This window comes from Falco rusticolus, chromosome 1 (genome assembly GCF_015220075.1).
Source record: "Falco rusticolus isolate bFalRus1 chromosome 1, bFalRus1.pri, whole genome shotgun sequence".
NCBI classification, from domain to species: Eukaryota; Metazoa; Chordata; class Aves; order Falconiformes; family Falconidae; genus Falco; species Falco rusticolus.
In genome coordinates, this window is record NC_051187.1 from 89049592 (window position 1) to 89061374 (window position 11783).

At 64.3% G+C, this 11783-nt stretch overlaps 1 protein-coding gene across 1 annotated transcript; it reads left to right on the top strand.

Annotated features, from left to right (window-relative positions):
- The first annotated feature begins 5968 nt into the window (after window positions 1-5968).
- On the top strand, window positions 5969-11504 carry LOC119148476 (RING finger protein 145-like). The gene is made up of 10 exons (XM_037388692.1): window positions 5969-6264; window positions 7617-7725; window positions 7799-7890; window positions 8324-8559; window positions 8910-9085; window positions 9230-9370; window positions 9570-9752; window positions 10007-10154; window positions 10339-10695; window positions 10784-11504. The coding sequence occupies exons 1-10, from the start codon at window positions 6096-6098 to the stop codon at window positions 11294-11296; spliced, it is 2124 nt and encodes a 707-aa protein (XP_037244589.1). The 5' UTR covers window positions 5969-6095; the 3' UTR covers window positions 11297-11504.
- The last annotated feature ends 279 nt before the right edge of the window (window positions 11505-11783 follow it).

An 11783-nucleotide genomic window follows, 5' to 3' on the forward strand; every position in this document is an offset into this window, starting at 1 on the left:
TGTGCCCTGGAAGAGACCTGCAGCCTCTCCGGTATTCCTCAGCATTTTGTAGACACTGTCAGCATCCTTCTCTGCTCAACCCGGTGCTGCAGCTCTGGTTGGGCTTCCAGTCTTAGCTTTGACATTAGGAAAAGATTCTGCACTGAGAGCGCGGTCGGTCACTGGAATAGGCTCCGCAGGGGAGTGGTCACGGCACCAAGCCCATCAAGTTCAAGGATGATGCTCTTAGTCATGTAGTTTAGTTTTAGGCAGTTCTGCAAGGAGCGGGGAGTTGGAATCGATGATCCTGATGCGTTCCTTCTAACTCAAGATATTCTATGGTCCTACATATTGGCATAATAATAACTAATTTATTGGGCTGCACTTTGCTTTTCTATCAATCAACACAACTGCGTCATTCCTACATCCTGTGGACACGGACTACAATGCCTTCAGTCTTTTGTTTCCTACCTACATTTTTATGAAGTTTTTCAGGGATACAGCACCACCAAATCTGTGCATGGCATTGGACAGAGGCACTCGCCCACTCAGAGCCAGCGGGACCTTGAGAGATGAGAGGATGTGGTCAGGGTTTGGCCTGCAGTGTTGTGGAAAGGGGTGAGCTGGGGCTGACGTTCCCCGATGCCTGTCACCAAAAGGCTGGATGATGCTGGAGAAGTGGCTGAGGGTGCAAGTGACAGAAGGCTGGAAGAGGCTGTCCAGAGAGGTTGAGTCTCCTTCTCTGGAGGCACAACTCTGTGCAGCCGGCTCTAGGAGAACATGCTTCAGCAGGAGGTTGGGCTAGATGGTCTCCAGAGGTCCCTTCCAACCCCGACCATGCTGTGATTCTGCAATTCCAAGAAACAGCCAGGGAGGAGGAAGGAAGCTGGCTCGTCTGCAGGTTGCACAAGTGGTGAATCATAGTTAACCCATCAAGACCACTGAGTCCACCTCACTGCGAGGAGCAGGGTAAGGAGCAGGGAGTTGAACTCAATGATCCTGATGGGTCCCTTCCAACTTGAGATTTTCTACAATTCTTTGACTACCTAAAACTAACCCATCTGACTAAGAGCATCATCCAGATGCTTCTTGAATGTTGTGACCATTTCCCTGAGAAGCCTGTTCAGTTCTAATAGTTTGATGTCCTTCTTCTATTGGGGTGCCCAAAACTGCACACAGGGCTCAAGGTGAGGCCACACCAGTGCAGAGTAGTGCGGAGCAGTCACCTCCCTCACTGGGCTCACTATGCTGTGCTTGGTGCACCCCAGGACACGGCTGGCCCTTTGGCTCCAGGGCACACTGTTGACTCGTGCTCAACTTGCCACCAACCCAAACCCCCAGATCCCGTTCCGCGGGGCTGCTCTCCAGCCTCTTGTGCACCAGTTTGTATGTATAACCAGGATGACCCCATCTCAGGTGGAGGATCCAACACTTGCTCTTGATAGAAGCTGTGGATGCCCCATCCCTGGCAGTGTCCCAGGCCAGGCTGGACGGGGCTTGGAGCAACCTGGGCTGGTGGGAGGTGTCCCTGCCCATGGCAGGGGGTTGGGACTAGATGGGCTTTAAGGTCCCTTCCAACCCAAACCGTGCTGTGATTCTATGATAAATTTTGTACAGTTGGTGATTGCCCAGCTCTCTGCAAGGCCTCTTTACCCTCAAGGGAGCCCACAGCTCCTCTTAGTTTAGTATCACCAGCAAACTTACTTAATATATATTCTATTCTTGTATCTGGATCATTTATAAAAACATTAAGAGCACTGGTGCTAAAATGGAGCCCTGCAGAACCCCACTGATGACTGGGTGCCAGCCTGCCGTGTCCCGTGTCCCTGTCGAGCCCAACGCATCAGCCAATCGCTCACCCAAGGTACGATGGATCTGCCTAGCTGTGTGCTGGACATCTTGTCCAGAAGGATACTGTGAGAGACAGTGCCAAAAGCTTTGCTAAAATTCCCCAAACCCCACATCTGCTGGCTTCCCTTGCTCAACTAGATGGGTGATCTTGTCGTAAAAGGAAATTAAGTTGGTTAAGCAGGACCTTCCCCTTGTGAACCCATGCCGGCTATGACTAATGACTGCATTGTCTCTCAAGTGGTTTTCAATCACGCTCAGAATAACCTTCTCCATCGTTTTACCAGGCACTGAAGTGACCCTGACAGGCTGCAATGATCAGGGTCTTCCCTCTTACCCTTCTTGAAAACTGGGACAGCATTTGCCAGCTTCCAGCCGACCAGGACCTCTCCAGACTCCGGAAATCACTGAAAAACAGTGGAGAGAGGTCCCATGGTAACATCAAGCGATGTTATCATGACAGCACCACAACGTTATATGATAACATCAGGGGTGGGCAGGGGAGGTACAGCCCCTGCCGGGGAGCATTGTGCTGGCCCCTGGCCCCATGTCCCCATCCCACATCCATCAGTAACAGCAGCAGACAGCTCCAGGCAAGGATGAAGGCGGGGAGCAGCCACTGGCTGATAGCCGAGGGGCAGCCTCTCCCCCAAGGTCCCTAGCAGAGTCATGGCATTCCACGGTCAGGAAGAGGATGAGGCCAGCAGGAACAGCTCCATGCACATCCCCACCAAATATCCCGGCTCTGCTGGCAGACACACAGGAGTTACAGCCAGCGATGGCTCCTGTCAGCACGCGATTCCCCAGGGCTCTTCCCAGACTGAGCACAGCTCCTGTCCGGGCAAGCGTCTGTCTCCTGTTGGGGAGCAGAAAACCCCCAAGTGATTCAAGATCAGCTTCGCAGCAGCAGGCAGGAGCCCTCACTGCAGGCTGCAGAGCCAAGCCAAGCCATGAAACTGAACAAATAATGCCAGCCAGTGAAAAATTCCTTCAAAACAGGATGGTGTCTGCATGCCATCCCCAAACAGCAGAGCTGCCACACAAGGGACACCCATCACCCCGTGCCTCTCTGCATGTGGGGTTTGCCCAAACCTTCCCTGCACCCCCCTCTGGCCTAGCCAGTCCCAATGCAGCCCGCTTTCTGACGAGGAGCTGGAGGAGCAAACCTTGTCTTGGGGCCCTGCCGAGATCACCTGCAACAAACAGCCTCCCTGCACCCAGCCAGCTGCCCACCCGCCCCTCCAGCCATCCCTCCATCCCTCTATCCATCCATCCCTGCATCCCTCTACACATCCGTTCCTCCATCCCTCATCCATCCACCTGTCTGTCCATCCCTCCCTCCTTCACCTGGGTGTGTCTCTGGTTCTGAGCTAATCTAATCCAACCTAGTGCAATCCACTCACCCGAGGGTGGGTGTCTCACCCCATTACCCGAGGCCAAAGCCAAACAGCAGCACCCTCCCACCCAAGGGACCCTGACCCCCCCCCCCCCAGCAGGAGGACCACGTGGTGTGGGGTGGGTGCTGAAGCAGCATGGGTGCTCTGACCTGGCTGGGTGCAGCCCTGGGCACTGGGGACGGTGGGCGTCAGGGCCAATGCGGCCGGTTGTTGCAAGGGGGGGGGGGGGGGGGCAATCTCTGAGCAGGGATGCTCCTGCCTGGAGCTCTGGGCTGGGCCGGGGCTGCCTGGAGCTGCTTCTCCTCCTTTGCCATCTTCCTTGGCAGCTTCTCAGCCAGCTGCCCCCCCCAAGCACCGCCACGAGCACCCTGGCTCAGCACAGGGGATGCCACCCGCACGCTGGCCACAGGCACCAAGGAAATGCCTCGGGAGCAGGACATGTGTCCCCTTTCAGCCCACTGCAGCTGGGCCCAGGACAGGGAGTCCCCCGGGGGCATGAGGGGGTCAGATGGTGCTGGGGTTCTGGGGTGAGGGTTCCAGCTGGGGGGGACCCTGGGACATGGGGTCCCGAGTCCCATGCTTGGGGATCCCAGGGTGCGGGTTTTCCAGATTATGGGGGTCTGGGGACATGGGGCATCGCATGGTGCGGAGCTCCTGGAGTAGGGGGTCCTGGCTGCTCTCCAGTGGGGGTAACGAGAAGAGGGTGGCTGATAAAGCCCTGTGGAGCTGCAGCCAGGGGTACTGACTGCGAGCACCAGGGAGCGGCCCGACTCCAAGGTCTGACTTCTTGCTCAGGCCCCCGGGGGCACACACTGCACGGAGAAGCCCATGCCCCCACTGGCTCCCTTCACCCCCGCCTGGGGTAAAGCCAAACCTAGCAGAAACTGGACAAGTTTGAGGTGGGATCCCAGCAGGAAGCAGGGCTGGGGGTCCTGCTGCTGGCAAGGTTTGTCCCAGTCCCATCCTTTTCCCCAGGGAGAAAAGGAAGGAGCAGGAAGAGATGAACCCAGAGCAGGGTGAGTGCAGCTGCTGCCTGTAATAAGCTAGAAAAGGCTTGGCCCGACCTGGCAGGGAAGTGGCAGACTGGGCCAAACTGGGTGTTGCACCTCAAATCACCCTGTGCTGAAGCGGGAGGAGGAGAGCCCCAGAAGGGGGGCACACAGCTCTGCTGCCTGGTACAGCGGGAGGAAAATCAGCTTCACCCATGGGCAACGTGCCAATAAAAGAGCTGGGGGGGACAGGCTGCAGCCTGCGGGGTTCACAGGATTTCCCCCCTGGCAAAGCAGACGTACCCCCGGGCCCATGCACCCTCGCACCTGGGGGGACACATCTCTGCTGGAGCTTTGACCATCCCTGTCCCAATCTGACTCGAGGAGCTGAGCAATTCCCTGGGACACCAGACTCCCACAGCAGCACTGGGGAGGGGGCACCCGGAAAGGACCACGGCAGGACAGGCCTGGGGTGTCCCTAGGCCACAGCAGCTCCACACCGGGACCTCCATGTGCTTTCAGCTCCCACCTTCTTTCTTATTTTTAAAGATCAGCCCTGAGCTTTCAAAGCACCCATAGCACCCCACCACACACACCCCCAGCCACAGGGCACCTATGTGCAAAAGCAGCCCGGGGTCTCAGGGGTCTCCCTGTAGCAGTCTGGGGTCTCCAGGCCCCCTTGTGGATGGGGACAGCCGAGGACACCTGCCCACCCCCCCCAGCCACATGCCACTGCTCAGGCCTGGGCCTGGGGGGCAGTCCCCCGGGGACGGCCAGGGTGCCCCTGGCAGTGGGGCTGTGCTGCCCCCAACCCTCCAGTGCACCCCAAAGCCAGAGGAGGGTCTGTTCCCCCTGGTTTGACAGTCCTGGCCCCAAGCTGTCCCCGGGGGGCCATGCCAGACTGGCCACGACCCCCACCATGTGACAAGTGACGGGACTCGCCACGGCACTCCAGTTTGTCCCTCTGTGCCCCTGAGGCCCTGGAGGGATGGGAGCGGGGCAGGGGCTCACGGGGACCCCGCAGCAACCCCGTCCCCAAGGGCACCCGCTGACCCCAGCTGATGCCGTCGGGTCCCCCCAGCCCCGGCTGACCCCCAGGACCCCAGATATTCCCAGGGGTCCCCCCAGCTCCCGCTGACCTCCAGCCGATCCCAAAGGGCCCCAGCCCCCTCAGGTGACCTCCCCCGACCCCAGAGGACCCCGCCTGAGGCCAGATTACCTCAGCCGACCCCAAAGGAGCGCATCTCACCCCAGAGAGCCCCAGCTGATCCCGGGTGACCCCAGAGGAACCCAGCTGATCCCAGGGGGTCTCGGGCAACCCCCGAGGGCCCCGGGCAACCCCCGAGGGCCCCAGCTGACCCCTGGGGGCAGGGGACCCCAGCCTCCCGCAGGCTCCCGCAGCCCCTCCCATTCCCCTATCAAAATGGCGGCCGGAGCCTGCCCTCAGGGCCTGCCCGCACCCAAGATGGCTGAGGCGGGGCCGGGCGGGGCCGGGCGGGGCGGCGGGCGGGACGTCACCGCGGAGAGCCACGGCGAGCTCCCCGCCGCCGGCGCATCGCCCTTACCCAAGATGGCGGAGGGCATAGGGCAGGAAGGAGCGCCGCGCCGTCTTCTAAGATGGCGGGGGCAGCGTCAGCGCAGCTCTCTGGCGCAAAGCCTCTGCGCTACACGCTGGGCGTAGGGGCGGGGCGGGAGAAAGCGAAAGTGGCGGAGGGACCGGAGCGGCGGCGGGAGCGGGAGCGGGAGCGGGGCCCGCGGCCCGCCCCGGCGGGAGGCGGCCGGGCGGGCAGGCCGCTGCTGGGCGCGGGGCGGGCGCCCCCTGCCGGGCCGGGGGAGGCAGCGCCGGGGGGGGTCCCCCCGGTGCCCCCGTGCCCCGCGGGCCATGGCGCGGCTGGAGGCGGTGGCCAACGTGGCGCTGCGGGTGCCGGGGCTGGCGCTGCTGGACCTGCTGTACCGCTGGGACGCGGCCGCCATAGGCGAGCTGCTGCGGCCCCGCCGCGGGGACCCCCAGCTCCTCCGGGCCCCCGCGCTCCGCGCCGCGCACTGCCTGGGTGAGGGCTGCGGGGGGACACGGCGGGGGGACACCCCAAGGGTGGGCAGGAGGGGGACGTGGTGGGGGCATCCCAGCGGTGGGCAGGGGGCGACACAGGGGACACCCCGGGGTGGGCAGCTGGGGGACACCCCAAGGGATGGGCAGGGTGGGGACACCCCAAGGAATGGGCAGGAGGGGGACATGGTGGGGACATCCCAGGGAACGGACAGGCCGGGGACACCCTAAGGGACGGGCAGGATGGGAATATGCTGGGGACATTCCAACAGTGGGCAGGGGATGACACGGGGGACACCTCGGGATGGGCGGGAGGGTATACAGGGGACACCCTAAGGGATGGACAGGTTGGGGACACCCTAAGGGGTGGGCAGGAGGGGACACAGGGGACGCCCTAAGGGATGGACAGGAGTGGGACATGGTGGGGACATCCCAGCAGTGGGCAGGGGGCGACACAGGGGACACTCTGGGGTGGGCAGCAGGGCGGCACGGGGGACACCCTAAGGGATGGATGGATGGGGGAGGGGGACAGATGGACATGGTGGGGATATCCCAAGGGTGGGTGGGGGGCGGACAGCTGGGGACACCCCAGGGCGAGTAGGTTGGTGACATGGTGGGACATCCAAGGGTGGGCTGGGTGCAGACACCCTAAGAGATGGGCAGGGTGGGGACACCAGGGGACATCTGACGGGTGAGCAGGTTGGGGACACAAAGGACACCGCAGGGATGGGCAGGCTGGGGACTCCAGGGGACACCTTAAGAGGTGGGCAGGGTGGGGACACCCTAAGGGACGGATAGGTTAGGGACATCCCAAGGGATGGGAGTTTGGGGACACGGTGGGGCACCCCAGGGAAGGGTGGTTGGGGACATGGTGAGGGCACCCCAGCAACAGACAGGTTGAGAACATGGTGGGGACACGCCGAGGGATGGGCAGGTTGGGGACATGGTGGGGACACCCCAGGGATTGGCAGGTTGGGGACATGAAAGGACACGCAGGTGATGGACAGACTGGAGGCACAAAGCGACACCCCAGGGCTTGGCCAGGCTGGGACATGCAGGGGACACCCCAAGGGACGGCCATGCTGGGGACATGAGGGGACACCCTGAGGGCCGCCCACGCTGGGGGTCCCCTGCTGACCCCTACCCAGTGTGACGCTGTCCCCAGAGCTGGGGGGCCCCCACGTCCCCAGCACCGTGCGTCCCTTGGCGGTGGGGGGGGACAGCTGTGGGCCCAGTGCCCCACCTCACCCATGTGGCCCCAGCGCTGAGCGCGGTGACAGCCGTGTCACTGACGAGGGCTGCCTAACTGGTGGGGGGCTTGGCAGGGCCATCTCACCCCCTGTCCCCCCTCCGCAGGCCACCTGCTGTGTGTCGTGGTGCTGGTGCTGCCGGTGCGGTCCTTGGTGAAGCTCTATCTCCACCTCCTCACCGGGCTGCTGCTCGGCGTGGGGCACACGGTGGCCAGGTGAGCCCGGGGTGCTGAGGGGGCCGGGCCGGGGCACGGGGGGGGCACCAGGGCTGAGCCTCTCTCCCTGCAGGGACTTCGTCCGCCAGGAGCTGGAGTACGGCTTCCAGGGCGCCGTGTACAGTGACCCCGTGGCGCTCAGCTCCTTCGCCACCACCCTTGCAAGTGAGCTGGGGGGGTCCCAGCCCCCTCACGATGTACCCTGCCAGGGGACGGGGGGTGGCACTGGGCAGGGTGGGGGTCTCCGGTGCCCACCCAGCTGCCGGAGCCATCGCCTGCAGGACAGTGTGCTGGGTGGCGATGGCACGGCTCGGCTGGGTCACCCGCGTCGCTGGGCACAGAGCAGAGGGGTGGCGAGTGCTGAGGGGGTTTATCTGCCCCCGCTGCCCCGGGACTTGCGGGGGAAGGGGCTGGGTGGTCTCGGGGTGCCGCTTGTGCCAGGGTGAGGGCAGCCGCAGGGTTTGCCGGGGGGCAGGGCTGAGCTTCCCGGCCGGTGCCCGGCTGCCGGTGAGAGGCGGCTGTGCCCAGTGCGGGCAGGGAGGGGGCACGGGGGTCCCATCTCCCGCCGCGTGCCCAGGCGCCCCCGTCCCCCCCGCAGGCCAGCTCTGCCTGTGCGCCCTCTGCTCCCTGCTGATGCGGAGCCGGCAGCCCTGGCTGTTCGGTGCCCCGCTGCTGCCCGTGCTGGCTCGCCTCTGCGGCCTCCCCCTCCACGTCCTGCCTGTCCTCAACACCTTCGCCGCCACCCTCACCGCCATGGAGGTGCTCTACATCCTCGGCTCCCACATCCTTGTCCCCTTCCAGCTGGCTGCTGCTGCCTGCCGGGAAATTGCACAGGTGAGTGTGAGTAGGGGGCTGCGGGGCAGGGGGCTGCAGAACAGGGGGCTGCCAGGCAGGGGGACTGTGGGATGGCGGGCTGTGGGATGGGGGGCTGCAGTGTAGGGTGTTGCAGGTTAGGGGGCTGCAGGGCCAGGGGGCTGCAGGCCAGGGGATTGCAGGGTAGGGGGCTGCGGGATGGGGGCTGCAGGACAGGGGGCTGCAGGCTGGGGGATCCTATGCTGAGCCCAGCTTGATGCGGCATTGGCTGGAGGGCTGCCCGCTTGCACAGCCGGGCCCCCCGCACCCCCCTTGCCCCCAGGCATGGGGTGGGATGTGGGGGAGCCCTGCTGAACGCCCTGGTCCCACAGGCGGTGGAGGTGTACCGGCTGGTCGCACTGGGGATGTCCCTCTGGAGCCAGCTGGCCATCCCGCTCCTCTTCCTCGTCTTCTGGCTGGTGCTGTTCTTCCTCCAGCTCTCCTCCTTCCTTGCCTCCTCCAGCAGTCCCCTGGCGCAGCAGGGCCTCCTCTTCCTCCTCCTCAGCAGGTAGGGACAAGCGGCAGGTAGGAGCTGGGGGAGCTCAGCCTTTCTCTGGCACAGCTGTGGGAGGAGGATGAGGAGGGGCTGGGGCTCCGGTTTGTGCTGCCTGGCCCCTGCCAGCCCCCGCACTCACTGCGGGCTGCCCGGCAGCGCGGCCGAGTGCTGTGGCACACCGTACTCCCTCATCGGCCTCACCTTCACCGTCTCCTACCTCGCCCTGGGTGTCCTCAACCTCTGCAAGTTTTACCTGCTGGGCTTCGGTGCCTTCCAGAACGGCAACGTCATGCACAGGTGAGCCCGCGGCAGGGGGCAGGGGCAGGCGGGGGTCACGGGCAGGCAGCCCTCCTCCCAGCCCAGCACGGGGGGGGGGGGGGATGGGGTGTGTCGTGGGGGATTGGGGGACAGGGTGCATCCCAGAGGGGTGACCAGGGCATGGCACACGTGGTGGCACGTGCCTGTGGCTGCCGGCCTCACACCCCGCTCCTGGCAGGGGTGTGACGGAGGGTGTGACGCTGCTGCTGCTGGCGCTGCAGACAGGGCTGCTCGACCTGCAGATCCTCCAGCGGACCTTCCTCCTCAGCATCATCCTCTTCATCGTGGTGACCTCCACGCTGCAGTCCATGATCGAGATAGCTGATCCCATTGTGCTGGCGCTGGGGGCTTCCCGCAACAGGTACCGGGGGGGGGAGGCAGAGCATCAGGATCCAGCCCCCCATGCTGGGGGGCAGCAGGGAGGAGCGGCAGGGGTCCTCCTGCCCATGCGTCAGGGGAGAGCCAGACTGGGTCCCGTGTCCTCCTTGTGCTCCTGCCGCCTCAGGTCCTCGCTGCCTGGTTTTGGGCAGAATCAGTGCTGGAGGAGGAGGGGTCCTGGGGGGTGGGCGCTGCTCCCAGGATGGGCACAGCCCTGCTGAGCTGTGCCTCCCCTAGGAGCCCCTGGAAGCATTTCCGCGGCGTCAGCATGTGCCTCTTCTTGCTGGTTTTCCCTTGCTTCATGGCCTACAAGATTGCCCACTTCTTCCACCTGGATTTCTGGCTGCTGATCCTGGTCTCCAGCTGCATGCTTACCTCTCTGCAGGTATGGCAGCTCCCGCTCCCCCTGCCTGGGGTCTCGCTGGTCCCCCTGGAGTGGGTGTCCCCGCACATCCCATGCCCACAACCTGCTGCCCCAGTCACCCTCCTCCAGCCCCAGCTGGGAACACTGGGTGAGGGTGCCACGGTCTGCTACCCGGTCAACAAGGCACCATCCTGCTGCCTGCCAGGTGATGGGCACCCTCTTCATCTACGCCCTTTTCATGGTGGAGCTGCTCCAGGACACGCCGCTGGAGCGGATGGACGAGATCATCTACTGTGTGAATGCAGTGAGCCGAGTGCTGGAGTTCCTGGTGGCCGTCTGTGTGGTGGGCTACGGCACCTGGGAGTCCCTCTTCGGGGAGTGGAGCTGGATGGGCGCCTCCGTCATCATCATCCACTCCTACTTCAACGTCTGGCTGCGCGCTCAGTCGGGCTGGAGGAGCTTTCTGCTGCGCCGCGAGGCTGCCAAGAAGATCAACTCCCTGCCCCGGGCCACAGGTGGGCAGCTGCAGGACCACAACGATGTCTGTGCCATCTGCTTCCAGGTGAGCCCCCTCCCCACACCAGCACCCCTGCTCTGGGCAGCCGCGGGAGTCCCCCACCCACCGGGTGACATCCTTTCCCTGCCTACAGGACATGCAGGTGGCCGTCGTCACTCCCTGCAATCACTTCTTCCACGCTGCCTGCCTCCGCAAGTGGCTTTACGTGCAGGACACGTGCCCCATGTGCCACCAGCAAGTCACGCCAGTGGCTGCCGAGGAGGATCCCAGCACTGGGAGGGCGGCTCGGCCAGCACCGTCTGGCGGGGACGAGGTGCCAGAGGACAGAGGAGCTGCCACGAGCCCAGCCCTGGCTCGGCCCCAGCAGGATGGGCTGCTCAGTGGGGACAGTGTGGTCACTGGCCAGGGGGACAGCAAGGCGACCCAGAACAATGCGGCTGAGGACCACAGCCCCCACCACCCTGACACCTCTGCCCCATGGGATCGAGAAATGGGTGCCGTCCTGCAGCCCCGTGGGGACCCTCCTCCCAGTGTCCAGGACACGCAGCACCTGTCGCCCCCACCCACCAGCCTGGACCCTTTTGTCAGCCCCAAGCTCGGCGCAGGAGACAGCAGGGACACCCACAGTGGCCACCGCCCCTCCTAGCACCGCAGACTGCCGCCCCCCGTGCCAGGGTCCCTCTGCAGGGGCCGTGCCAGCAGCGAGCGGGGCCAGGACCCTGCGTGGCACCAGCATCCCCGAGTGTCTGCGTCCCCGCGTCCCCACGGACTCTTTTTGCAATAAAGCCGGAGCTGATGCGGCTGCACCCGAGGGCCGGGGCTCCTCACCTCGCCCCCCTCATGCCAGGACGGTGCCCCATGCTCGGCGTGTCCCTGGGGGGGCACAGGGCTCTGCTGCGGCGTGGGAAGGGTGGGCACCCCCTGGGTGCACGAGGGGGTGCGCGGCTGCCTTCTGGCCTGACCCCACTAGATGGCATGGGTGGCATGTGCTGGGTGTTTTGGCGTGGGTGGGGGGCGGCTTGGGGGGGTTGGGGTGGTCCTGAGGGGGGGGGATGGCCTGGGCTTGGTGTGGATCTTGCATGGGATGGTGTGGGTCTGGTGTGGGATAGCAGGGGCATGGCATGGGTCTGGTG

What these genes read in the sequence shown, in the direction of transcription:
- LOC119148476 (XM_037388692.1), top strand. Translation starts at nt 6,096, where the DNA reads ATGGCGCGGCTGGAGGCGGTGGCCAACGTGGCGCTGCGGGTGCCGGGG. An exon ending in CCGCGCCGCGCACTGCCTGG is followed by an intron (nt 6,265 to 7,616) that starts GTGAGGGCTGCG and finishes CCCCCTCCGCAG; the next exon opens with GCCACCTGCTGTGTGTCGTG. An exon ending in CTGGGGGCTTCCCGCAACAG is followed by an intron (nt 9,753 to 10,006) that starts GTACCGGGGGGG and finishes TGCCTCCCCTAG; the next exon opens with GAGCCCCTGGAAGCATTTCC.